The following is a 25,455-nucleotide window of genomic DNA, read 5'->3' as shown; positions in this document are numbered from 1 at the left end:
GCCCCTCTGGAAAAGGATCCCAGGGCTACCCGGCCGACATTCCGGATCGCAGTGCCTCCCACTGCCGGGGGGATTGGTTTAATTCCCAAAAATTTAGTGCCACTCCACTGGCACAAATCCCCCTTCCAGAATAAACCACCTCAGACTCTCCCTTGGCTGCGCTCGGAGCGAGCAGGAGCTGCTTCCCTCCTTTTCCAGGCTGATTCCAAGGAAAATGAAGGTGATGGGTTATAGGAACGGTGTTCCGTGACTTTGAATTCCATGCTCCCAACATGCCAAAATCATTCCTGGTGGCAGCAACTCGCTATTTAAAGGTTTCTGAAAATATAGGGAATTTTTTAAAAACCCCGAGCTGTTGCTGGACTCCAAGGACAACCCTCAGGAATAAAGTCAGGGAATAAACACATGAGGTTTTTGCTTCTGCCCAGGGATGAAAGAGCTGAAAATAATCCCTGGAGGGGGAGATCCATGGACATTCCTCTGCATCCTGCTGGGGAGGTCCAGCAGGGCGGGATGGGGCTGATTCCAATGAAACATCCAAGAGTTTGGGATCCTGAGCACATCCTTTGGCTTTGGATTTATTTTTGGTCGGTGCTCCAAGGCTCTGTTAGCAGAGTGTGGCCCGAGGGCATGGCTGGAACACCAGGAATTGGAAAGGGAACTCATTAGCTGGGAATGAAGCCTCGGTCTGGAGAGGAGGGAGAAGCTGAATCCATGGATTGTGGAAAGCCCTGGCTGGGGAGGGTCCCCTCCCTGGTGGGATTTGGGAAGGCACCAGGCACTGGAGAGTTACTGTAGGAACTGGAATGCTCTTTTCTTGGGATTTTGGGAGCATGTCCTGGTGTGTCTGTCCTTTATATCCTCTTGGAGCTGCCAGGGGAGCGATTTCCTCCTCCAGCCTTGATCAGAGTGTCATCCCTGGGGTTTTGCAGCAGGTTTGGGGAAGTTGGTGTGATCTCCCCCTGTTCCAAAGGGAATTGCTGAGGGAAGAGGAGCTGGGAAGGAGCTGTGCGTGTCCAGAGGGACTCGCTCTGTGCCCGAGGGAGGGAGGGCTCAGGGAAAGCGTTTCTTGCTCTTTGCCTTTGAAAGTGAGGTTGGATTTTAAATGGGAGAGGCAGTTTTTCTGTGCTGCTTAAATTTCAATTTAAAAAAAAAAAGAGAGAGAGAGAGAGAGAAGGAAAAAAATAATTTTGGAAACAGATTTTGATTTTAAAAAATCCAGGTTGAGGTTTAGTGAAGGTGTCCCTGCCTGTGGCAGGGGGAGTAGGATGAGGTGGTCCCTAAGGTCCCTTCCAACCCAAGCCATTCTGTGAATATTTGTAAAATTTTGAAATAATTTTGAAGTAATTTTTAAATATTTTTAAAATTCAGCTCAAGTTAAAGTAAAAAGATTGGCATTTAAATGTTCAGTTGAAGTAGCCCGTGTCTGGCTCATACTGAATTTTTGGTTTCACTTTTTTGTTACATTTTAGTGTGTTTTGAGGACTCAATCCTATATTTTCATCCTTTAAAGACTGGCATGAAAAGGCTGTATCAGAGAAGGGGAGGAAAATTCAGGTATTCCTGTTAATTCTATTGAAATGTGCATTCAGAGGTTCAGTTCCACCTTCCCCTTATCCCTTCCAGAGGGCTCAGAACTCTTGGAGAAGTGGAAGCATGGAAGAAACTCCCCATATGAGTTCTCTGGTAACGTCTTTATCTCCAGCCTTTATGGGAAATGTTTTTAATTTCTCCTCTGGGGCCAGGCTGGGAGAGCTGGGAGTGTCCAACTGGAAAAGGGAAGGCTCCAGGGAGACCTTAGACCCCCTTCCAGGGGACTCCAGCAGAGCTGGAAAGGGACTTGGGACGAGGGATGGAGGGACAGGACAAGAGGGAATGGCTTCCCACTGCCAGAGAGCAGGGGTAGGTGGGATATTGGGAAGGAACTCTTCCCTGGGAGGGTGGTAAGGCCCTGGCACAGATTTCCCAGACAATGCTCCATCCCTGGAAGTGTCCAAGGCCAGGCTGGACGGGGCTTGGAGCAAGCTGGGCTGGTGGAAGGTGTCCCTGCCCATGGCAGGGGGTGGGATGGGATGAGCTTTAAGGTCCTTCCAACCCAAACCATTCCAGAATTCTGTGATTAAACCCTTTTTGTCAGATGTGCACCTCGCTCACAGGTTGGAGATGATCAGTTTATTCCCATTTCACTGTATTTGGGATTTTCTCACTCTATGTGTTCTGGCCAAGCTGTCAAATTTCCCATCTCCATCAGCAATCGATGGGGACTGAGATGCTTTAGGTCTTAATTAAGGTACAGCACCCAGGCAGCCTTTGATGTAGAGCCATGTTTGATTTACCTGGGGAGGGAAACACCAGCAGAGTGTTTCTAATTTGGTATAAAAACCATTGTAACATGACCATGGAATCAAAATAATGGGGGGGAAAAATTTCCTTATATGCCAAGGGTGGAAAAAAATAAATTAAACCATGAAATTCCTTCTGTTCCTACAGGGAAGGAAAAGGCAGGGAGAGCTCATGAGATAGTTTATTATTCAAAAGCATGATCTGGTCTCCTAATTCATGGGGTTGGCATTTCTCATTCCATGAATATGGTCTTTATGCCTTTGCCCACGTCATGAATCCCATTGTTTCAGTGTGTTCCCAAGGCAGGACCTACAAAAGCAATTTTTGAGTCTTCCATGAAATATTCCTTAGAACACAGGGGGTTTTTTGTCCTGGGGATGTGTCCATTGGGCAGAGGGGGTTGGATTGTGTCGGGAGGGCTCCGTGGCTGAGCTCCTGGCAGTGCAAACAGGGGCTTGTTTTGAGCCTGGAATAGTAAAAAGTCGGGAATGACGCAGCTCTGCCCAGGCTCTCAATGGGAATTGTGGTCACCATCCCTGCAGCTGCACCCTGTGCCCACAGTTTGGGGGGAATGAGTCCCTTTGTATGGGAAATGGGGGGTTTGGGGAGTTTTCTCAGGACCAGCATGGAGCAGTTAAGGCTCTTTTTAGGGAATAAAGCAGGAGGAATTGATCCCATACAAAGGGTGTTCCTTCTGCTGGAGATTGGATTTGGTTTTTGGTGCTCAGGAGAGCTGGGGGGGTTCACCTGGAGAAGAGAAGGCTCCAGGGAATGCTGAGAGCCCCTTCCAGGGCCTAAAGGGACTGCAGGAGAGCTGGAGAGGGACTGGGAACAAGGGATGGAGGGACAGGACAAGGGGGAATGGCTTCCCAGTGCCAGATGGCAGGGTTAGATGGGATATTGGAAAGGAATTCCTGGCTGTGAGGGTGGTGAGGGTCTGGGATGGAATTCCCAGGGAAGCTGTGGCTGCCCCTGGATCCCTGGAAGTGTCCAAGGCCAGGCTGGAGCAACCTGGGCTAGTGGAAGGTGTCCCTGCCCATGGCAGGGGGTGGAACTGGATGAGCGTTAAGGTCCTTCCCAACTCAAACCATCCTGGGATTCTGTGTTGAAAATGCATTTTCAGCTTTTAGGAAACAGTGTTTGGATTATAAAGGTGCAGGTAGGAAAACACGGGTGGATTTCCAGGAAAACCACGTTTGGCATAAACAGTGTTGACAAATTCCAGGAGCTGCACTGGAGAGGAGCAGATTTCTGTGGAGAGCGGGAGCAGGTGGCTGCTCCCTCTGTGTCAGCAGCACTACCCCTTAGTCCAGGTGGATAAAAGGTGGGAGAGGTTGTGTCCAGGCCTCAGGAATCTTCAGCTGGACAGAGGAATGGTCAATGCATTTAAAAGTCTTGTGATTCCCAGAGGAATCAGCTGTTTGGTGTACTGACTCCCTGGGTTGGATCCTGTAGGATTCACTGTTTGGAGCTCTCCCAGAGCCTGGGAGGGTATAAAGCTGCATTAAATCACGCTCAGGATGATATTCAGGGAGTTTTGGAGCTCTGGGATGTTTGCTTGTAAATTTGGGAGAGGGGCAGTGATAGGAGAGCTTTGCACTGGTGTCTATCCAGTGCTGGATAAATAATGATGCCTGGACATCATTTCCCCCTGGATCCCATCTGTCTCCCCATTTTCCTTATACATCCAACATAGTAATGGGATTTTTGGTAGAAACTTGCCCCTCTTCCTTTCCCAGGACACAGTGTGTATCCCTCAGTCCCTCTGCTGCTGGGACAGGTGCCATATGGATGTAGGGCTGGGACAGGGATGGCTGACTGGAGGAGTCCAGAACATCCCTTTGTCGCTCTGGCAAACCTGGATCTAATGGGAAGTGCCTCCTCTCCGAGGAGAAGCTCTGGAAGTGACGGCCCATGGAATGAGGTGGCTCTGCAGGGTTGGTTTGGAGCTGTCAGGTCCCACTCGAGTGCAGGGAAAAGGGATGGAGTGTTTTTCCTGGGTGCTTTCCACAGGGATGCTCCGTGGGCAGGAATGAGAAGGGGCTGACCATGGTACCAACCACGAGGAAAGCGCTGAGCATTCCCAAGGAGGGCAGAATCCCAGAATGGTTTGGGTTGGAAGGGACCTTAAAGCCCATCCCATCCCACCCCCTGCCATGGGTAGGGACACCTTCCACTAGCCCAGGTTGCTCCAGCCTGGCCTTGGACACTTCCAGGGATCCAGGGGCAGCCACAGCTTCTCTGGGCAACCTGTGCCAGGGTCTCCCCACCCTCACAGCCAGAAATTCCTTCCCAATATCCCATCTATCCCTGCACTCTGGCACTGGGAAGCCATTCCCTGTGTCCTGTCCCTCCATCTCTTGTCCCAAATCCCTCTCCAGCTCTTCTGGAGCCTCTTTAGGCACTGGAAGGGGCTCTGAAGTCTCCACAGAGACCTCAAACATGCTGTTGAGGTGAGTTTGAGTGGTTCTCTCCAGGTGCTCTCCCCAAAATCCCTGTGGTTCAGTGAACTGTGGAAGCAATCCCAGCTCTGGCCCTGCGGGGCAGAGAGGGGAGCAGGGAAAAGGCCACAGGAAGGAAAACAATAGGGAAGTGGAGGGGAGAGCTTGTGGGTTGAAAAATAGCAACAGTTCCAGTAATGTGACCTTTTGCAGAAAATGTTTCCATCAAAAAAAGAAAGTCTCCTCCTCCTGCCTGGCACAAACTGGGAGCGGGGAGAGGGAGCACTCAGCTCTGGCACTCAGACTGTGCCCCTGGAGCCCTCCTCCATGGTAGCATTTGGGAAAAACCCTGTTAAAACTCCTTCCCTGGGATCGATAGGACTGATGTCCTGACTGAGGGGATGAAAAAAACCCACCTTTTTTTTTTTCCAGTTTTGTTGGAGCTCAGAGTTTTCGAAGGATGGGCCACTGTTCTCCTGCAGCTGCTGTTCACTGGGAGCCCTCAGCAGTCACTGAGGGATTGCCCCGGGGAGAGAAGCAGGAAATGTGGCAAATAGGAATCCTGGGAAATGCAGGACTGTCACCTGGGGGGAATTCAGAAAGTTTTTAGTCATCCATGGCATCACAGTAATATTTGTTTTAAACAGAAACCAGCTGACTTCGGTCACGGCAAAGGTGGTTGTCAGAGGTGTCTGTTGCTGCCCTTTTTTACAACAAGCCCCTTCCTTCTTCCCCTCGGCTTTGGGGAGACCCTCCTGCAGTGCTGCCTTCAGGAAGGACATGGAGCTGCTGGAGCAAGTCCAGAGGAGGCCACGGAGGTGCTCTGAGGGCTGGAGCTCCTCTGCTCTGGAGCCAGGCTGGGAGAGCTGGGGGGGTTCACCTGGAGAAGAGAAGGCTCCAGGGAGACCTGAGAGCCCCTTCCAGGGCCTAAAGGGGCTCCAAGAGAGCTGGAGAGGGACTGGGGACAAGGGATGGAGGGACAGGACAAGGGGGAATGGCTTCCCAGTGCCAGAGGGCAGGGTTAGATGGGATATTGGGAAGGAGTTCTTTGCTGTGAGGGTGGTGAGGGTCTGGGATGGAATTCCCAGGGAAGCTGTGGCTGCCCCTGGATCCCTGGAAGTGTCCAAGGCCAGGCTGGAGCAACCTGGGCTAGTGGAAGGTGTCCCTGCTCATGGCAGGGGGTGGCACTGGTTGGTGTTTGAGATGCCCCCCAAGCCAGGCCTGGCTGGGGTTTCTGACCCAGCACACAGGGGGTTCTGCAGAAGTTTCTTGAAATGAGAGCCTCGTGTTCCATCCCCTCATCCGCCATCAGTCAGGATGAATCCTCTCTGGGAAGTCTTAGGTTAACCTTAACCCTCCCTGTTTCAGGTGATGCTGGATGAGCAGGAGGGAGTGTTTTGGAGACACAGCCGGTGTCAGGAAGGGTCACCCATGTGTTGAGACCCTTTGCTTTTAGCAAACGTGTTTGTAGGAGGTGATGGCTGGAGGAAAACTTCTTGATCCCTAAACTCCTGCAGTGCTTTTGTTGCCAGAGTTTAACAGTGCTGCTCTTGACTCAGTCCAAGGTTCTGGACGCAGCATGGGAATTAGATCCCTGTGGGAACGTGGCGTGCACTCACCTCTCCTCTTGTGTTGTAGTTGATGTGACCACAGCACTGCCCTTGCAAGTTGCCCCGAGTTCAGTGCCGATGGATCTGCGCCTGGACCACCAGTTCTCCATGCCGGTGACGGAGCCCACGCTGCGGGAGCAGCAGCTGCAGCAGGAGCTGCTGGCGCTGAAGCAGAAGCAGCAGATCCAGAGGCAGATCCTGATCGCGGAGTTCCAGCGGCAGCACGAGCAGCTCTCCCGGCAGCACGAGGCCCAGCTGCACGAGCACATCAAAGTAAGTGACGGGCACCTGCCTCGGGATCGTGGAATCGTGGAATCGGGAAGGTTGGAAAATAGCTCCAAGGTCATCCGGTCCGACCATTCCTGCAGCACTGCCAGTTCCACACTGAACCCTCTCCCCACGGGCCACGTCCACACGGATTTGGAACATCTCCAGGGATGGGGACTCCACCACTGCCCTGGGCAGCTGTGCCAATGCCTGACCACCCTTTCTGTGAAAACATTTTCCCTAATATCCAATTTAAACCGCCCTGGCACAGCTGGAGGCCGTTCCCTCTCCTCCCATCCCTTGTTCCCTGGGAGCAGAGCCCGACCCCCCCCCCAGCTCCTCCCTCCTGTCAGGGGGTTGCAGAGCCAGAAGGTCCCCCCTGAGCCTCCTTTTCTCCAGGCTGAGCCCCCCCAGCTCCCTCAGCTGCTCCTGCTGCTCCAGCACTAAAAATGCACCAGCCGGGAAGTTCCAGTACAATTCAACCCACCAGGAGGTTCCCTGTTACTGTTGTCACATATTTGGGAGCAGAGTGGCACATAAAGAGACACTGACCTCTGTGGGGACAGTGACAGGACCCCAGGGAATGGCCTGGAGCTGTGTCAGGGGAGGTTTTGGTGGATCTCACAGAAAGGTTCTTCCCTCAGAGGGTGGTTGGCACTGACCAGGCTCCCCAGGGTTTGGTCACAGCCCCAAGGCTGCCAGAGCTCAAGGAGGGTTTGGACAACACCCTCAGGGACAGGGTGGGATTGTTGGGGTGTCCTGGGCAGGACCAGGAGCTGGACTGGTGATCCTTGTGGGTCCCTTCCCACTCTGGATACTCCTTGATTCTCTAAACTGCTCGTTGGACAATTGGCATCAGCACAAGGTGCAGCCCAAATGCCTGGCCCTCATTCCCTGCAGGAACAGGGAATGCAGGGGCAGTGGGTGCAGGTAGCTCTGCACACTCCCAGGTTTTCCAGAATTAGGCTTTGCCCTGTGTGGGACAGGGAGGGAACAGGCCCAGGATCAGCTGGAAGTCCAGTTTGGAAGATGGCTGTTGCACAGTGCAAACATTAGACATTATATAAATATTTCCCAGTGCTGGCCCATTGCTATGGCAACGGGAGCTTTTGGAATTGCTAATAGGCTCCTCCTGCAAAGGGGGATTAGTGCTGCACATGGTAAATAGCCTTAATGTAATATTAAAAAGCAGCCTCGATTCAACCTTATATAACTTGCATTTCAATACAAAATGCATGTCAGAGTGGGGAAGGTGGGATTAAAAGTTAATGGGGTGTTATTTACAGACTTTTCAGGGCAGAGAGTTTGGGTTTGTAAGAGCTGCTTCTGTCTGAGGTTTGATTAAGAGCAAACCCTGTCCTTAGTGGGTCCTTGTCAGGACAGAGGTGCTTGGGTGTAAATACATTTATAGATGCACTCCTAGAGGCCTAGTATGTGTATCTGGGTGTACACACACATATAGTAATAGAATAGAATAATAATAGAATTATTCTGTATCCCCCTTTTTTTCTATGTGCACAGTTGTCCATGCACCATTCCTGCTCTGTGGATCACGCGGTGCACTCAAGGGGAAAGGATCAGGGAACTTCTGTGACAAATATTTCCATTATTTCCTTGCAATTCCGTGTGCCTTTAGTGATTTATCTTTTAAAAATAAGAAAGGCTCGTTCCCAGTTCATGGAGAAGCTCAAAGCACTGGTGATGGGAACATATTTGCTCTCACTTATGTGAAAGCTTTGATTCAGGTCAAACGAAGGACCTGGGATGTGACTTTGAGGAGCCGCATTTTGATGCAGACCATGAGGTAATGAATTTCTTCCTCTCATGTGGATGCTTGGCTGGATGAGAAACTTAAAATAGGGATGATTTAAGCCTGGACTAAAGGATGGCCTGCAAAGTGATCTCCAGTGGTTCGGTGTGACTGGAATTGCCTTAAAAATCAAACAACACCTTATTGAAATAAACCCTGTGACACCTCACAAAGAAAAGAACCCCCAAACCTGACACCAAATGTTCCTGTGATGCATCTTCCTTGGGAAAACACCCTCTTGCATTTGGATCCGTTAGTCAGCCCACACTGAGATGACTTTTAGATCTCAGAAACTAGCACCTGTGTCTGTTCCAGTGGCTGTAGGTGCAGGGAAGGGATGATTTTGTCCAGAGAACTACAATATATAGCTTTTTATTTGGACTTTGAGCTGTCCATCTCCTTTAGGGAGCAGGGGGGATATTAAAGCAAATAAACCCCATTTTATCCTCTGTAAGTGAAGCACTGGGGCTTGAGCTGTGGAATTTGGAATTGCAATAGTCCTGAATGAAGATGCAGAGCTCTTGGGGAGCTCCGAGTCTTCAGTGTCTTCCATTCAGAAGGAATTGTGGTTTGGGGTTGTTTTATTCCCTTTATTGCCCTGATGTTGGTGGAAAGAGAGGAACTGGTTGGATTCAATGGGAAGAAGGGGGGACATCTCTGCTTCCCACCCCCCAGACAAAGCCTGAGCGTAAGAAACATCTTAAAAGTCTTCTCAAGTAAGTGAAATTTGGCTTCGAAAGTGCTGGCATGCCTTGCTTGTTTTTCTATTCCAGTAGATAACTTTTTCCTATTAAGAGCTGAAATTCTGGCATTTCCCAGAACTTGGTTGGATTCCATAATTATCTGGCCATCAGGAGGAGAAGCCGGTGGGATGACAGTCTGAGCATGTGATCCCTTCCCTGGGCTGTCCCAGTCCTTGCTCTTACAGACATTGTGTTCTGGCCTTCGCACAGAGGGGCCAAATTCTCTGAGGTGCTGCAGTTTGGAGAGGGCCAGGCTGTGAGGGAAAAAATATTTATGGAAGGGCTCTACAATGGCCAGTGGGCTCATTGCATGGTGAGAAAATGTGGGTGTGGAGAGCTGGGACAAGGGGGAATGGCTTTAAACTGAGAAAGAGCAGGTTTGGATTGGATGTTGGGAAGAAGTTCTTTGCTGTGAGGTGGGATGGGGCTTGGAGCAGCCTGGGCTAGTGGAAGGTGTCCCTGCCTGTGTTGGAACAAGATGGTCTTTAAAGTCCCTTCCAACCTTAAACCGCAACCCTTCTGTGGTCCTGTGATGATCCTGTGAAAACCTTGACGTGTTTGGGGAAAATAAGCTGAGCCTTTGGAAGACTCTCCACCATCCAGAGCAGGGAAGGTGACTCACAGCTCCAGCTCAGCTTTGCAGATTCCCGAGGCTCGACATTGGAGCGCGGTGCCGGAGAGGCCACCGGAGCCGGGCAGCACCGGGGGCAGAGGTTCCTCTCTCCTGTAGCCACTTCCCAAGATGGATTTTCCATCCCAACGTGCCTCAGCAGATGTGTGGCAATGTTTATGGCCTTGCAGTCTGCCTTCCCGAACAAACCCAAGGGCGGAATCAGGAGCCTGGAATAAGGCCGTGGAAAGCCTCTCCGCAGGTCCCCCTGTGAGCTTTGCCTGACCTTTGGTTGTGAAGGGATGGCAGGGAATTTTTTCCTTTCTGAGTCACTCATTCCCGGCCAAGATCAGCTGGAAGTTACCGAAAGCTTTTCCGTTTGCCTTCTGGTCAAGGGATTGGAGAGGGATGATGGGAGCGGAGCAGGATCGGTGCCTTGGCAGGGCCAGAGGCTCCTGAGGTGGTGTGAGCTCAGTGGAGAAGGGAAGGACGTCGTGGGGAGTGTGGTTCGTGTGCTCTGTCCCAGCCTGGAGCAGGGCTCTTCCCAGCTCCGGCTGTTTTATGGCTACACCCGGAAACTCCTCCGGGCTGCTGACGCACACGGGCAGGAGCACACGTGGGACACACCAGAGTGGCCTGGCGGTGGTGGGACAGCCCAACTGAGCCTCTGGGCCTGCAATCCTAACCTGGAGACATGCAATCCTACTCCCAGTTTTCCTGTCATCTGAGAAAAGATGTTATGTGCCTCAGCAGAGAGGGAGTTTTCCCATGGAAGTTTGCGTGGAAGCAGCAAGAGGGAAAGGAGCTTTGTAAGGATGTTCGGTCTGAAGCAATCCTGGAATTGTTCTCTTTCCATGGACACAGTGATTTCCTGCTTGGAGTGAGGGTGGTAACACATCAGAGGTGTTGGCCTCTTGTTCAGGGGTGAAGCTCTGGCCATTCCTTTGGTTCCAGAGGGTAAAAGTCTTTCAAGGAATCTTCCATCAGCTTTTGTTGCACTGTAGAGAAATGAAATTTTTTCCTAAAGGTGTCTCAACTTGACAGTTGTCATGTGGATCCTGAAGGGAGAAACTGTTCTTTCCTTCCATGTGGAGCCACCTGCCCTTGGAATGGCCTGCAGGATATTCCTGGAAGTGTCCAAGGCCAGGTTGGACAGGGCTTGGAGCAACCTGGGCTAGCGGAAGGTGTCCCTGCCTGTGGCAAGGGGTGGAATGGGATGAGCTTTAGGGTCCTTTCCAACCCATTCCATGATTCTGTGACAGCTCATTGGGCCCAAATCACATCATCTTTTAGTTGCTCTTGGTGTAGCCCTGACGGTACCTAGAGCTTCTCTTCGGGGCCTCTCCATATGCCTTCCCACTCAACAGGAAAAAATGGGCATGTTCCAGTCCTGCTGAGGGGGTTGGTGTCATCTGCTGATCCCTTGGAGCTGTGCTGGGTTCACCTTCCCTGTGTCCCCAGGCCAGGGACACCTTGATTCCTGCAAAGCATCCGCTTCCCTTGGACTCTGGAAGGGCAAACTTACACCTCACCCTCCCATATTCCAGCTCCCGTTCCTGGCTGTGTCTGCTCCCTCTGTGGGTCCCAGCTCCCGTTCCTGGCTGTGTCTGCTCCCTCTGTGGGTCCCAGCTCCCATTCCTGGCTGTGTCTGCTCCCTCTGTGGGTCCCAGCTCCCATTCCTGGCTGTGTCTGCTCCCTCTGTGGGTCCCAGCTCCCATTCCTGGCTGTGTCTGCTCCCTCTGTGGTCCCAGCTCCCATTCCTGGCTGTGTCTGCTCCCTCTGTGGGACTCTCTCTGCTCATTTTGGTGCTGCTCTTCCACGGGGTGCCTGTTCCTCACAGCCTGCCCTGTTTTCTGGAGGAACTTAAAAAGCCTGGAGATACCAGGTGTCCTCCTCTGTCTGGATTCTGAGATGACAGGATTATTCATCTTAGGAAGCTGCAGCTGGGTACAGCCAGTGGTAAAAAACCAGACTGAACATTTTGTGCCTCATTACGACTTCAGTGCGCTCAAACGCTCTCCCACTGTTTCCAGAGGCTTCCTGTTCCCCCCCAGTGACCTTTTCCTGGTGCACAGAGCCCACTCCAAGACTTAGACCTGGATCCCGCAAAACTCCACGTCTGATGGAAGTAACCCTGGGGAAAGCTTTGGGAAGACCGGTTTGCTCTCTTTGAAGGGGCTGGGCGGGGACTTCCTTCAGCTTCAGAGTCAGGAACTTTTCCAAGGATAAATCTGCATGGAGAGGGGTGGGTTTTGTCAACAAATCCACGGAGCAGCTTGCACACCTTTGGCTGAAGAAGTCCTGGGATAATTCAGGCATCTTCCTCCCATCCAACCACTGTTGGTGGAGCTGGAGTGCTCAGTCAGGGAAGTTGGTCTGCACTGGTCCTTACAGACCTACTGAAAATCGGGAAAAGCAAGGTTTCCTTTGGGTGTCTTCACGTTTTCTTGGCTGGAGGGAGCAGAATTTTCTGTATTTTTCTGGAGTAAAACCTGTGTGGGGCAATTCAGTTTGAAATTTCAAAGTAAACAGCGGCAGAAGGGACATTTTGCAGTTCCCACACCTGAATATTCAACTCCAGTTTTATCTGATTTTTGAACTGATAATTGTTAGAGAACACGAAGAGATTCAGGGCAGGAGTGAGGAAATCCCCAAGTGGATCCTGCTGTTTTTAGCAGAACATTCCCGTTCCAACTGCTCTGCTCCCTGAACCCCAGAGCAGTTCCCAGAGGACGTAACTGCTCCTCCAAGGACTGAGGTTGGATCTCTTATTTAGCATTAAACATCTGGGGCTCCTCCTTTAAGGAATTTCTATGATTCTTTGGCTTCCAGGGAGTGATTTAAATCCGGTTCTTTGATTTACTTGTTGCCATCCATGATGGGATGGGTGTTCCCTGCTCCTGACTCCCTCCCCCTCTGTAAGAACCATGGAAAGCCCAGCAGAGGCAAACACAAAGGAGCTTTCCTCACCTTTAAAAGGGAAAATGGGAGAAGGAACTGAACGTGCTGGATCCTGCAAATGGAAAGGCTCTTGGATACTCTGCTTTTGAGAAAGGCTGGAGAGGGAGTCAGGAAGCAAAGGCACTTCCAAAAGCATTCTCAGTGCTGTCCTTGTGCAGGTATTGCAGCCTTTCAGGAGAGGTGAGGGAAGGAAACCGGGATATAACATAATACATCCATAACAAGGTGCTGAGGTAAGAACGTGGGATCTTATCACCCGGGGCCAGAGAGGAGGGAACACAACTGGCATTCCCGCTCCTGGAGACACCTGAGCCTCGTAAACTTGAGCACCAGACATTCCCAGTGGGATGTGTCTGCCCAAGATCAGCCTCCTGCCCAGGAAGCTGCCGGCTGGGCCGGATCGTGTCCCTGCGGAGCTGCCCGGGATGCTCCTGGCAGATTCCGGCCGTCTCTGCCTGGTGGCGGGAACGGGGCACGCTGGGTGTGCGCCCAGGAGAAGGGATGATGGATGCTCATTCCTTCAGATCTCTGTGTCTTGGCTTCTGCTGGAAACCACAATGTTTTCCCCCCGCCCCATCTCCCAGTACAGCCGATTAATCCTGACTGGCCTCCGGTGCTCCAGGAGAAATCCCAAACACGCCGCGCCAGAGCCAAGGGAGCGAGTCCTGAAACTGGAGCTGCAGCCTGAGACTTCAGTAAACAGGATGGGGAGAACATGAGGCAGAGAGTCCAGCCAGCACTGAGATCCCTCTGGAATAACCCAACCCAGAGTTATCCCAGAAATCCAGTGCCATCCGTGCTTTGCTTCCACCTACAGCTGGTGATTTTTTGGGGTGTTCTGGGCGAGTTCTTTCTTCGTCATCACCCACGATCTTACTTCATTTTTTCAGACCCTGAGCTCCAGATCATTTTAAATACCTGATTTAACCCTCACAAACTGGATAATTCAAAGCAGGGGGCAGCTGATTTGCCTTAAATCAAGGCATTTGCACCCAAACCAGTGCCTGGCTCCTGATGGAAGAGTGAGGAGGGGCAAGAAGGACCTCCATGCTTGGCTACTCCTTCAGCAGATTGAGAGGTGGTTGTGGAGGTCTCCAGGAAACCCATTCCCCCTGGGAAATGGGATTTGGTGTCAGCCCCCCACAGTTCCTGGAGTGCTGCCGTTCTGCTGATGTTGAAACAACTAAAGGTGTTGTAACAACCAAAGGGAACAGTTTTAGCTGCACTTCCCTGAAAAAGAGGTTTCTTTGTGCAGTGGGAGGTGACAAAGCCCTCAGTGAGAAGGTGTCAGTCCCCATTCCAGGTAGACACGCTGGAGGACTGGAGACAATTGAGGAATGTGAAGGCAAAATCCACTGGAGCGCTGACAGTTGATAAATACCTGGAAATGCTCTCCATGCCCCTTCGTGCCTTTATTAATATTCATATATGCTAAAGGAGCAGCAGCAACACTGACTGCAGGTACAGTTGAACATTTGTGCAGTTTTCCTGAACAGTGGAAGCAGTGACATTAAACATATGCAGGAATCCCCATAGTTATAAATATTTACAAATATTGATTTTGGCAAGAGCACCTAATTCAGATGTTGTGAGCTCCCTAATGCAGGGTTTGTGTCTGTCACCGTGGGCTCCTCAGGCGGAGTCTCAAATCCGGGGGCTTCCCTCAGTGTCTCACTTGGTAATGCAATTTAAATATTTGGGAAGTAGAGTTGGGGAATAAACCCAGCACTGTGTGATGGGCACAGGGGTGGGAATGGTCACTGCCTGCTCGGATTTGCCTCAGTTGCTTTAACTCGATTACAAATGGATGTTTTCCTGAAGTTTCAGTGCGTGGGACAACTTCTTGTATCACAGAATATCCTGAGCTGGAAGGGACCCTCAAGGATCATTGAGTCCAACCCCTGGCCCTGTCCAGGACACCCCAACAATCCCACCCTGTCCCTGAGGGCATTGTCCAAATGCTTCCTGAACTCTGGACAACTTCCCTGGGGAACCTGTTCAGTGCCCGACCACCCTCTGGGGGAAGAACCTTTCCCTACTTACGCAGTCTAAATATATCAGAGCTCCTGAGAAGTGTGGAGAAACATTCCTGCCCTGAGAAGACACCTGGGTGGGTTTTCTTTGCTCATTTTCCCAGACACCAACAGTGATTTCCTTTCATTTTCCGTGGAGACGTCGCTTCATTCTTTTATTTTCTTTTTTCTTTTTTTTTCAACTTGGAAACAAGTAGGAAAAAACTCTCCTAAGAATAAGCTTTGTGGAAACCAGGGTCAAAACGAGCAGGGACAATACATCCCTAATGAAACTTCCCTAAACCATCCAGCTCCAAATTGGGCTTTTCATTCCCATTTCGCTCCAGATGTCAGTGAAAGCACAGCTCCTTCTAAAGCAGCCTAATGTATGTAAACCCTCGCAGGAAGCAGAGCCTGCAAAGCCAAGGAGACTGCAGATGGAGAGAAAAGGCTCCTGATTTCAGAAAAATAACAAAACCTGTTTTACCATATTGTGCATTAAATATTGTTCATTTGCATACTTTCCACGGCGAGGTTCTGGGAGCCCACCATGTGGTGGACTTGTTGGAAGTCGGGAAAGATCCTCTTTTTCCAAATGGAGATGTGTTAGTAGAAGCTGCTGCTTAATTAGAAAACAAAAATAACTAGGGTTATTTTCTTTTTTAATTCTCTATTTTTTCCCCCTCCTCCTTTTGTAGGTTTTTATCGCCCGGATTTTGGGTAGTTTGCGTGAAATTCCGCGGGATCGGGACGGGAAGCTTAGGTGCAATCACTGCAGAGAACTGGATCCCGGTGTTTTACAACAGTCTGCCTGCTTGGAACAGGCGCAGCAGGGATTCCTCCAGGGAAAATTTCCAGCAGATAGCCAGGCAGATTGGAAATACCTCTTAGATGATTTTTTTTTTTTTAATCTTTATATAGAATAGTGGAGTTTTTGGTGTATCTTTAGTGCACCCGCAGATGAAGTGTCGGGTGGTCCGAATGTACAATGCCACAAATAAATGAGGGAAACACAGAACTCCGGAGTTGAAAGGCACCCACAGGAATCATCAGCTCCTGGTCCTGCACAGGACACCCTGAGAATTACAATTAAAGGGATTAAAGTGTGCTCAAGGAGAAGGAAAAATCGGTGTCCGTGGGGTGGGAGCCTTTTGTGCAGGGTTTGGAGAAGGATGGACTGAGATATTCTTGGAGAGAGGTTCCCTGTCTCAATGGCTGTGGCAGGGCTTGGAATGAGATGATTTTAAGGTCCCTTCCAACCCAGAATGTTCTGGGGTTCCATGATTCTGTGATTCTGACCCCTTTCCACGTTGGGATTTGGTGATCCCGGAGCGGTGGGTGGTATCCGAGCACAGGCTCCCATTAAGTGCAGCCTTGGGGAAGGCTCATCCCTCCCTGGAGCAGGCAGGGGTTTGGAGCTGGAGGTTGCCAGCTCCAAATCAATCTGTTACTTTATAAGCTGCCAACATAAAGAGTGTGGGGCGGGCGGTGGGAGCTGGAGTGCTCCGGCATTCCGGGGGGTTTGCAGGAGCCAGAGCAGCCCACACAGCTGGCTCCAGCGTGGATCGTGCTGGAGAGGGTGCAAATAAAATTGGGAGGTGGTAAATCGTAGTTTCAGGGGGGTTTCTTAAAGAAGAAGGAATTTTTAGCCCCAGGGAGATCCATTCCCACCTCCCGGAGCTGCTGGGATGTGTCACTTGTCACCTGCTCTTCCTGGTGTGCTCCTGTCAGGACACGAGGTGTTCTCTCACACAGACCACCCCAGGGCACAGCAGATCAAACTATCACCTTCAGTCCCTAGGGGAATTCCCTCCGGACCTAAATAGGATCCCCTGGGGTGAGGAGATCCACCCCAAATTTCCAGGAGGTTGATGAGTCCACTTCCAGGTACCGAGACTTGGAGACCCAAGGGGGGACTTGGGCTGGAGCAGGAGCCTTTGGTGCTTCCAGCCTTGAACATCCCATTTGAAGGAAGCTTTGCAAAGCCTGACCTTAATCAGGCATCAGGTCTCTTGATTATTCTGTGAATATGGGTGAGTCGAGAGGGTAAATCCTTCCTGGAGAGCTTATTGGAGGAATTATTTTTCTGTACATTGAAGCAATTCTTTTATAATTAGTCACAGAACCCCAGGGTGATTTGGGTTGGAAAGGACCTTAAAGCCCATCTCATTCCAACCCCTTGCCCTGGGCAAGGACACTTTCCATTAGACCAGATTGCTCCAAGCTGGCCTTGGACACTTCCAGGGATGAGGCAGCCGCAATTCCTACAGTTTCTCTGGACAACAGCTAATACTGAAGGTGGTTTTAATTAAAGCAGACAGTGGAGAGAATATGAAGGCCCAGGCACCAGCCTCATCCTTTGGCAGCAGCAAAGGGGTTGGGAAAGCCCCTGTTTGGGCAGAAGCTTCTTGTTGTGTCCTCAGACAAGGTTCTTCCTGACCAGGATGCTCCTCCTCGTTCCCATGGATTAAAGCCCTGGATAAAAACCTCTGGCTTAGCCCTGGCAAGGCTGAGGGTGTTAATTTGCTCTTTCTCCCCTCTTCCCTTCTCCGCAGCAGCAACAGGAGATGTTGGCCATGAAGCACCAGCAGGAGCTGTTGGAGCACCAGAGGAAGCTGGAGCAGCACCGGCAGGAGCAGGAGCTGGAGAAGCAGCACCGGGAGCAGAAACTTCAGCAGCTGAAAAACAAGGAGAAAGGAAAAGAGAGTAAGTGACCAAAGCTCCCTTGTTTGGGTGGTGACAGGGAGAACAGGGGAGTGGGAGCCAGAAAGGCTCTTTCTAAACCTGGAGGAACCTCTGTGAGTTCCTGGGCTGCACAGGGAACTGTTGGGAGGGATGGAGGGGAAGAGAGAAATGTGTTTCTCTGCTTTATCTCCAGTTTTGTCTCACTAAATGCCTTTTTAGCGTTTTTCAAAAGGAAGCCTGGCCTCTCTTCCCTTGATTTAACATTTTTTGAAGTATTTTTGGCAGCATTCCTAATGGAGGCAGAATATTAAACCCATAAAACACCAGATGCACCCTGCATTGCTTCTCTCTTTCACTCCTCTGAATCCCACTCCTTTTAAGACGTCGTCGAGTCCTCAGTTCTTCCCTTTAAAGTGTTTCCATTCAGCAGGAGCTTCTTTCAGGAGGTTGCAGATTGTGGGGGCCCTTCCCACGTGTCATTATGCACTTGATGAGATCATTATGGCCTCACAATTTCCCTTATCAGAGACACTTTGGGCTGCTTGTTCTGGTTTCTTTTAGGAGTGAAAGGGAGGAACAAAGCCTCGCCAAGTTGTGCCCTCCACTCGCTGGGTCTTCGTTTCACAGGGAATAAAGGAGCTCCTGGTGGAAGAAGTGGTGGAAGGGGGTACCAGGAGGTGGGATTCTGTCTGGGAAGCAAGAATAAGATAAAGCTCCAAGAAGAACTTTTCTAATAGGAAAGTCTGTGAGAGTAAAAAAAAAAAAAATGACCTGAATGTTGACTGTGCCGCTCCCTGCGTGTGAATGTGGCATTCTTGGAATCATCAAGGTTGGAAAAGGCCTCCAAGATCATCAAGTGCTACCATTCCCCCAGCACTGCCAAAACCACCATTAACCCATGTCCCCAAGTGCCACATCCATATGTATTTTGGACACTTCCAGGGACCCCACCACTGCCCTGGGCACTTTCCAATGCTTGACCACTCTATCAGTGGTGAAATTTTCCCTGATATCCAACCGGAGTCTCTGTAAAGTGGGATCAAAGAGCCTTTTGGATGCAACACAGAGGTGCAGAGGAAAAATGAAAAAGATTTTGGGGATGTTAAGCTGAAGCTCCTGTTCCCATGGCTACGGTTTTATTTTTAAATTACTTTTTAGTTAAGAAGTACTGTGGTGTAGAATCATAAGAGCACCTCAGCTCTTGAGGACACTCAAGTTATTTTTCGCACATCGGAAAATTTGGAGCAACGCAGCTAAAATTGTCCTAATCTGAAATGTGGAGAGTGTGGGATAGAGGTGGAGTTTCTTCTCCCTCCTTGTTAACACCTCTGCTCTGGAGCCAGGCTGGGAGAGCTGGGGGGGTTCACCTGGAGAAGAGAAGGCTCCAGGGAGAGCTGAGAGCCCCTTCCAGGGCCTAAAGGGGCTCCAAGAGAGCTGGAGAGGGACTGGGAACAAGGGATGGAGGGACAGGACAAGTGAATGGCTTCCCACTGCCAGAGGACAGGCTTGGATGGGATACTGGGAAGGAATTGTTGGCTATGAGGGTGGGGAGACCCTGGCCCAGGTTGCCCAGAGAAGCTGTGGAAGTGTCCAGGTCAGGTTGAAGCAACCTGGGGTAGTGGAAGGTGTCCCTGCCTATGGCAGGGGATGGAACTGGATGATCCTTAGGATTCCTCCCATCCCAAACCCTTCTATAGTATCTGGGGCCTTTCAACCTCCAGTTGAAAGGAAACCTGCCAGGGGAGCTCTTGTAACCCTCCCCATCCTAAACTGTTCAGGTTCAAGTCTTCCAAAGAACGGGTTTATCCCGAACTGATAGGACACAGCCACACTGGGTTGTTTTAAAGATGGATTAAAGAAGACACTTTTTGCAGAGAGAAGGCCTTGAAGCCTGAATTTGTCACGTCATCTGGTCTTGCTGCTCAGGAATTTATCTCCAGCTCCTCAGCTGAACTTTCCCCCAAACCCGTGTTTGGAGAGCGAGTGTGAAATGCAGGGCTCCAAAAAGGGGAATTTTTACGCTTTTGAGCACTCTTTCAAAGTTTGAACAATATTTCACCCTCAGGCTCTGCCTGATAAGAAATGCTGCAGTTTCCTCCTCTTGAGGAGAGACCACGAATTGTTCCCCCTGTGTGTCAAATGTCACCATGTTGTCGAGGAGGGTCCGGGAGCCAAAAATACCACGGGGTGATCTTTGAGTTTTTATTCCCAGTAGAGCAGACAGTTTTCATGGCCTTTTCATTCCCTCCTTGCCCAGATATTTTCCTTTGGAAGTCCTGCTTTACGCCTTGGTGTAGATGAAGCATCATTTTCCGCGTGTCCTGGTGCCAGAGTTTGGACGCGCCGCTCCGGCAGGAGCTGTGCCTGGGAGTCTGGGCTGTCAACCCAATGAGCAGTTGGATCCATCAGGGCAGGAAAACAGCCTGGTCTCCGTTGTGGAGAGGAATCATGATGAGAAATGGCACAGCTGACATTTTAACTCTGCAAAAATCACTGAGTTTCTTCGTGAAACGTTGGGGTTTCTGTTTGAAGCGGGAGGTGGGACCCTGGGAAGTGAATTGGAATTAGTGTGTGCAGGGACTCTGGGACAAGAGGTCCCTCTTTGCAGGAGTTTTCAAGACAAAATCTACATGTGAGACATTGGGCTCGTTCCCCTCCTGCTTCCAGATGTGACTTTTAACAACTGGAGTTTCCACAAGGCCCTTTTTCTCCAATGCCTTTGATTCAAAGAGAGCTGGAACACCTCGGACAAGTGTTTTATTCCAAGTGTCTTCTGTACAAGTGTAAAATCCTTGAAATAAAGTGAAATTAAAGCTCTGATTACATCCCTATTTTCAAACATAACTTCTGATTCTATGCAGAGCTAAAGAAGAAAAAAAAAAAAAAAGGAGGACTCCTTACTGGAGGCACTTTGTTCTTTTCCCTTTGAAAGCAAAGTTCTTCTTTTGGGCTCGAAATCAAAGATTTAACTCTGAATCTTTGGAGAAATTTCAAATTCTTCCCAGGATGGGAATTGATTAAAAAACCTTGATTGTATTTTATTTTATTTTCTGTTTTCTCGCAGGTGCAGTGGCAAGCACAGAAGTGAAGATGAAATTGCAGGAATTTGTCTTAAATAAGAAGAAGGCCTTGGCCCACCGGAATCTCAACCACTGCATCTCCAGTGACCCTCGCTTCTGGTACGGGTAAGTGGGGCTTGGCCTTGGCATCCAGCCTCTTCCCAGGTGCTGGAGATGTGGGGAATAGGCCTGATGTGCTCATGGAATGAACCAGAATTCCCAAAGTGCCCTTTCCAGAGGGTTTCAGTGGGAGTAATTGCCATGTCTGCCGGGACGGTCGCGGTGTTTTGTGCGCTGAGGCCTTTGCTGTCTTTAATCCACAGTTATTCCAACTCACAAGTCCTACACGTGACCCTGGAGAAGTTGTCCAGCTTTTCACCCAGGGTTTGATTTTCAGGTGTTATAAAACTTGAACTTCAGGAAACTGAGGAATAGTTGTTCATGTCAGGAGTTGGATTTCACTGATCTTTGTGGGTCCCTTCTGACTCAGGAGATTCTGTGATTCACTGATTTTCAGATCAGGATAGTTGAGCAACCTCCCATTTTAAAGCCTTTAACACTTTCTGCTCATCTCAATCTCTCAAAGTGGGAAGGTTTGTTTATTTGGCTCTTTCTGGAAACATCCAGTGAGTCCTGTCCACACTTCCAATCACAACTGCCCCAGTATCTCTGTTTCCAACTGGAAAATCAAATTTTCAGCTGGAAATTTTCAGCTGTTGGTCTCCAAGAAACCACTTTCAGCTTCAGAAAATCACTCCTTCCATGTATAAAAGACAAGCAGGAAATTTGAGATGAGTTGAAAACTTCCACTGCTGTAACATTACGATTCCACTGAATAAAAAACCGAAGTGCTTCAGGTGTTGTCATTAGTAAGAATAAAATTAATGACATTTTGAATGACAAAAATGAAGGACATCTCATTTTACCATGAAATTCGTGTTCGAGCTGAGGTTCTGACAGTGCTTCAAGTCTTAAGAACTGAACATGTGTACAGGGAGGATGAGGTCATAGACAGAAGATGTTTCCAAATTCCAGAAACTGAGCTGAAATGCAATTTGAAAGCTCTCCCAGCTCTGAGCCAGGACAGAACTGCTGAAGTGGAGTTGGCAGAAGAATTCAAATGTTCTTCCAGTCCAGGGAGATTGAGCAGTTTTAATACATCTCTGAAAATCCAATCTGAGACTTGGGGATTTTCTTAAAGGTGGTTGAAGTCTCTGAGCCTTCATGTTCTCTCTTTAATGGTTGGTTAAAATAACAGTTAATCCAGAAATGGTAGAAAGCCAATAAAAATTAAGAGTGTCCAGAGAAGCTGTGGCTGCCCCATCCCTGAAGTGCCCAAGGCTTGGAGCAACCTGGGCTAGTGGAAGGTGTCCCTGCCCATGGCAGGGCATGGAAGAAGATGGGTTTTAAGGTCCCTCCCAAGCTTTAAGATCCCTTCCAAACCAAACCATCCTGGCATTCTCTGTGTTGCAGGGCCAGGGGTGATGCAGGAGGTTATTCCTCGTGTTTGGGGTTTCAGGATGTTCCCTGCCCTGTTCTAAGCTAATGCTGAGGACTTTCTGAGCACCAATATATTGTTTAGTTTCCTCATGGCACTCATTAATCCCAACATCCCCTTCCTGTGATGCTCTAGGGATGCCAGCAGGTAGAGACAACACACAAACCATTGCACAAGGATCCTTCCTTTTTCTGATGGATTTAAGGCCCATTCCCTCGTCTGTTTTGTGGTGGGGTGAGGGTTGGTCTTCTGGTTTCTGACCCAGGGTGGAAGGAGGAGCCTCAGAGGCCTCACAGATCTTTCTTAGGACCTGTGTCAGTGCTGAGTTGCTCAGCTCAGCCTTGAGGGAGGGCACGTGGCAGCGGGGTGGAGGGTTTGGAAACGCACCCTTCACTTAAGGCAGGAGTTGAGGAAGATTTTTCCTTTCTGTTCTATTTCAAAGAACCTTTAAATTCCTTACATATTAGTATTTATTTATATGGCATCTCATAGGTTACCAGCTCAGTTCTAGAGATATTTATGTCCCCACATACTTGCCATGTGATGCAGTTGGGTGGTGGTTGGATTGAACACACGCAAACGAGCCTTGCAGGAGATGCTCCCCATGCTCCCACTGTGAGCAGGGAAGGCAATTAAGTGGTACCAGATGCTGCAAGAGCCTTTGGAAATGACACACCAGCTTTTAAGCACTTCCTTTTGGTCTTATTAAGGTTTGTGAATTCCTTGCTTGAAAAAAATTGAAAGCGTTACTTGGAAAAAAAGCATCTCCTGAGGGTATGATGGCAGTGGCTGTGACATGAAAGATGTCCTGCTGTCATGGAATCACCAAGTCCTGAAGGTTGGAAAAGACCTCTAGGATGATACCCCATCCCTGGAAGTGTCCAAGGCCAGGTTGGACGGGGCTTGAAGCAACCTGGGCTAGTGGAAGGTGTCCCTGCCCATGGCAGGGGGTGGCACTGGATAGGCTTTAAGATCCCTTCCAACCCAAACCAGTCTGAAATTCCATGATAGGCAACAGCAGGAGAGGTTTTTTGGAATTTCCTGATCAGTCTGTCCCTCCTGTGGATTTTGAGCCCACTGGACAGCTCAGCCCCCAGGAGGTTTTGCTCTGGGAGATCCTTAAGAGTGGCTTGGCAGGAGCACCTTGGGCTCAGCAAACAAGGCTGGGATTTCCCTGGGAAGTTGTCAGCAATGCTTTGGAAGCAACCACTCCATGTTAAAAGGGAGTTTAACTGAGTGTTTGCAGGGTGAGGAGGTAGAGAGATATAATTATACTTGAAATCAGACATTAAATTTGATGTTACATTATTCCCACCTTCCCAGGTGTCTCCACCCTATGTGCACAAAACATTCCAGCACAGGTCCATATGTTTGAAGGTATATTCAGTGTATGTTGGGTGAACATGTTTGAAGGATAAAGTATAAAATCATTATAAAATCATAAAGTATAAAATCATTAAGGTTGGAAAATACCTCCGAGATCATCAAGTCCAAGTTTATATCTGCACAGGGGTGTTTGAAGGACCTCAGAGAGCAGGGGATGCCTGAAACGAAAGGATGTGCTTTCAGGAATGCCTGCAGGCTCCATTTATGTACCATTTCCTCTCCTTCAACAGCTCTGGAATTCTTGAACAGACATGCAGAGCAGTGCCTTTTGCTGGGAGCAGCGTCACATCCCAGTCCTGAAGCCATGGAATGTGTTCCTGTTTGCAGAGCTCAATCTCTGTCATTCAGCAGCCCCAGAGCATATCAAAACAGGCCCTTTGAATTCCTGCACATTCCCTATAAAGGGATGAAAAGAGCTTCAATGTACTCAATTGTGTGCTTGAAGTCATGATTGAAAAAAAAAAAAGGCAGGAGGAAAAAAAAAGCCTCTTGCTCGTGCAGAGCCAGAAATGTCAGTGTGGGACAGGAGGGGGCTCAGGGCTCTGGGATTGCAGCTTCCTGGGAGTGAAACATCTCTCTGTGCTACCTTCCCATGGATGGAGCAGATCCCAGGCAGAGAAAGCCCCTTCTGTTTTCGGGAGGGATTCAAAGATCCGTCAGTTGGGGTGTGCTTTGCTGGCAGGTGATGGTTAAAGCACGGGGTGGGTGTTTGGGGCTGGGAATGTCACACGGGAGAAATACAACCCTGGGGGAGCCCCAGGAGTCAGGGAAATCGGGAGTGTGAAGAGGGAGGGTTGGGAGAACACAGTGGATCACACTGCCTGGTAAGATCTCATGGAATGGTTTGGGTTGGAAGGGACCTTAAAGCCCATCTCGTTGCACCCTGTGCCATGGGCAGGGACACCTTCCACCCGAAGGTCTGTGGGTGTGGAAAATGGGGATGGAGATGTTCAAATGAACTTCTCAGAGGGATTTTTTTTTTTGGTAAAACAATCATGTAGAAAATTCAATGCGTTTTCTTGATGGTTCATTAGCCCCTTGGTTTTGAAGGGTTTGACTTGCAGTGGAATTGATGCTCTGCATCTCCCCAGACTTCTGGCTTGAGCTTGCACTCAAGGAATGGGATAATTTGGGATTGGTACTGCTCAGGGAATTGGATGAATCTGTGCAGTTTTCAATTGGGAATGGCTCATTTTTGTTCCTTAAAGAACCTTTTGTATCAGCATATTTTCAACCAAGGTCTCCATCAATGCCTGGTTTTTAGACACTGTAAAATTTCAAATATTCCATTCTGGTTTTTAACGGAGTGCTGCTTTCTGTGGTCCCGTTTTCTTTAGGATTTAGAAGAAACAGAGGGTTTAAATTCTGTTCATTGAGAGTTGAGTTGTAAGAACCCAGTGACTGTCACCTGTATGGCTAAATCAGTCATTCTGCTGGTGTAGCTCCTCTGCCAACTGGAGACTTCTCCCAGGTTGGGAGAGCTCCTGAGAAACAGCAGAGCTGGGCACAAGTCATTAAGTAGGAAAGATGCAGCCAACAGACTGGTGGGAGGCTGAGAAAACTCATTCATTATTTAATATCCTCAGCAAACAGACTGTAATTTACTTCCAGCAGCCTGCTCAAACAAAGCAATAAATTATCAGCTTGGAGAAGTTCAGCTGGGAAGGTGCTGAGAGCTTTGGCCCTGGCTCTGCTGAGCCCTTGGGTTGGGAGGCAGCAAAGGAAAGGCAGGAGACCACCTTTGGCTGCTCTTGGCCAGCTTAAATCTGTGAGCCTGTGCTGAAAATCTGGGTTTGACTTTGCTAAATCTGGTTTTATTCTGAGAAGGGAAATATTGGTCGTTTGTGCCGTGGTTGAGGGGATGACAACACCCGTGCTTAGATTCGAGAACATGACTTAGCAAAACCCAGCTCAAGTACAGGCTTAGAATTTATACTAATGGTTAAATACCTTCACAGGGTGATTCCTACACTGAAAATTAAATTTAGTTGCTTCCCTGTGTATGAGATTTTAGGTCTTTTTTCCTGTGA

General features: G+C 49.5%; 1 protein-coding gene across 6 annotated transcripts in view; it reads left to right on the top strand.

Annotated features, from left to right (window-relative positions):
* Positions 1-25,455, top strand: part of HDAC4 (histone deacetylase 4) — a 195,567-nt gene that overhangs the window by 97,864 nt on the left and 72,248 nt on the right. For all 6 annotated transcript variants that reach the window (XM_051791018.1, XM_051791016.1, XM_051791017.1 and 3 more), the window contains 3 exons: positions 6,423-6,667; positions 17,353-17,503; positions 20,547-20,667. In XM_051791018.1, coding sequence (XP_051646978.1) covers positions 6,423-6,667; positions 17,353-17,503; positions 20,547-20,667 — 517 coding nt within the window. The remainder of the gene's footprint in view (positions 1-6,422; positions 6,668-17,352; positions 17,504-20,546; positions 20,668-25,455) is intronic.

The sequence above is a fragment of the Manacus candei genome, unplaced genomic scaffold, assembly GCF_025592945.1.
Source record: "Manacus candei isolate 608988 ecotype Guabito, Panama unplaced genomic scaffold, ASM2559294v1 h1tg000029l, whole genome shotgun sequence".
NCBI lineage: Eukaryota > Metazoa > Chordata > Aves > Passeriformes > Pipridae > Manacus > Manacus candei.
Note: the sequence above shows the minus strand (reverse complement) of the source record. Positions and strands in the feature narration are given on the sequence as shown.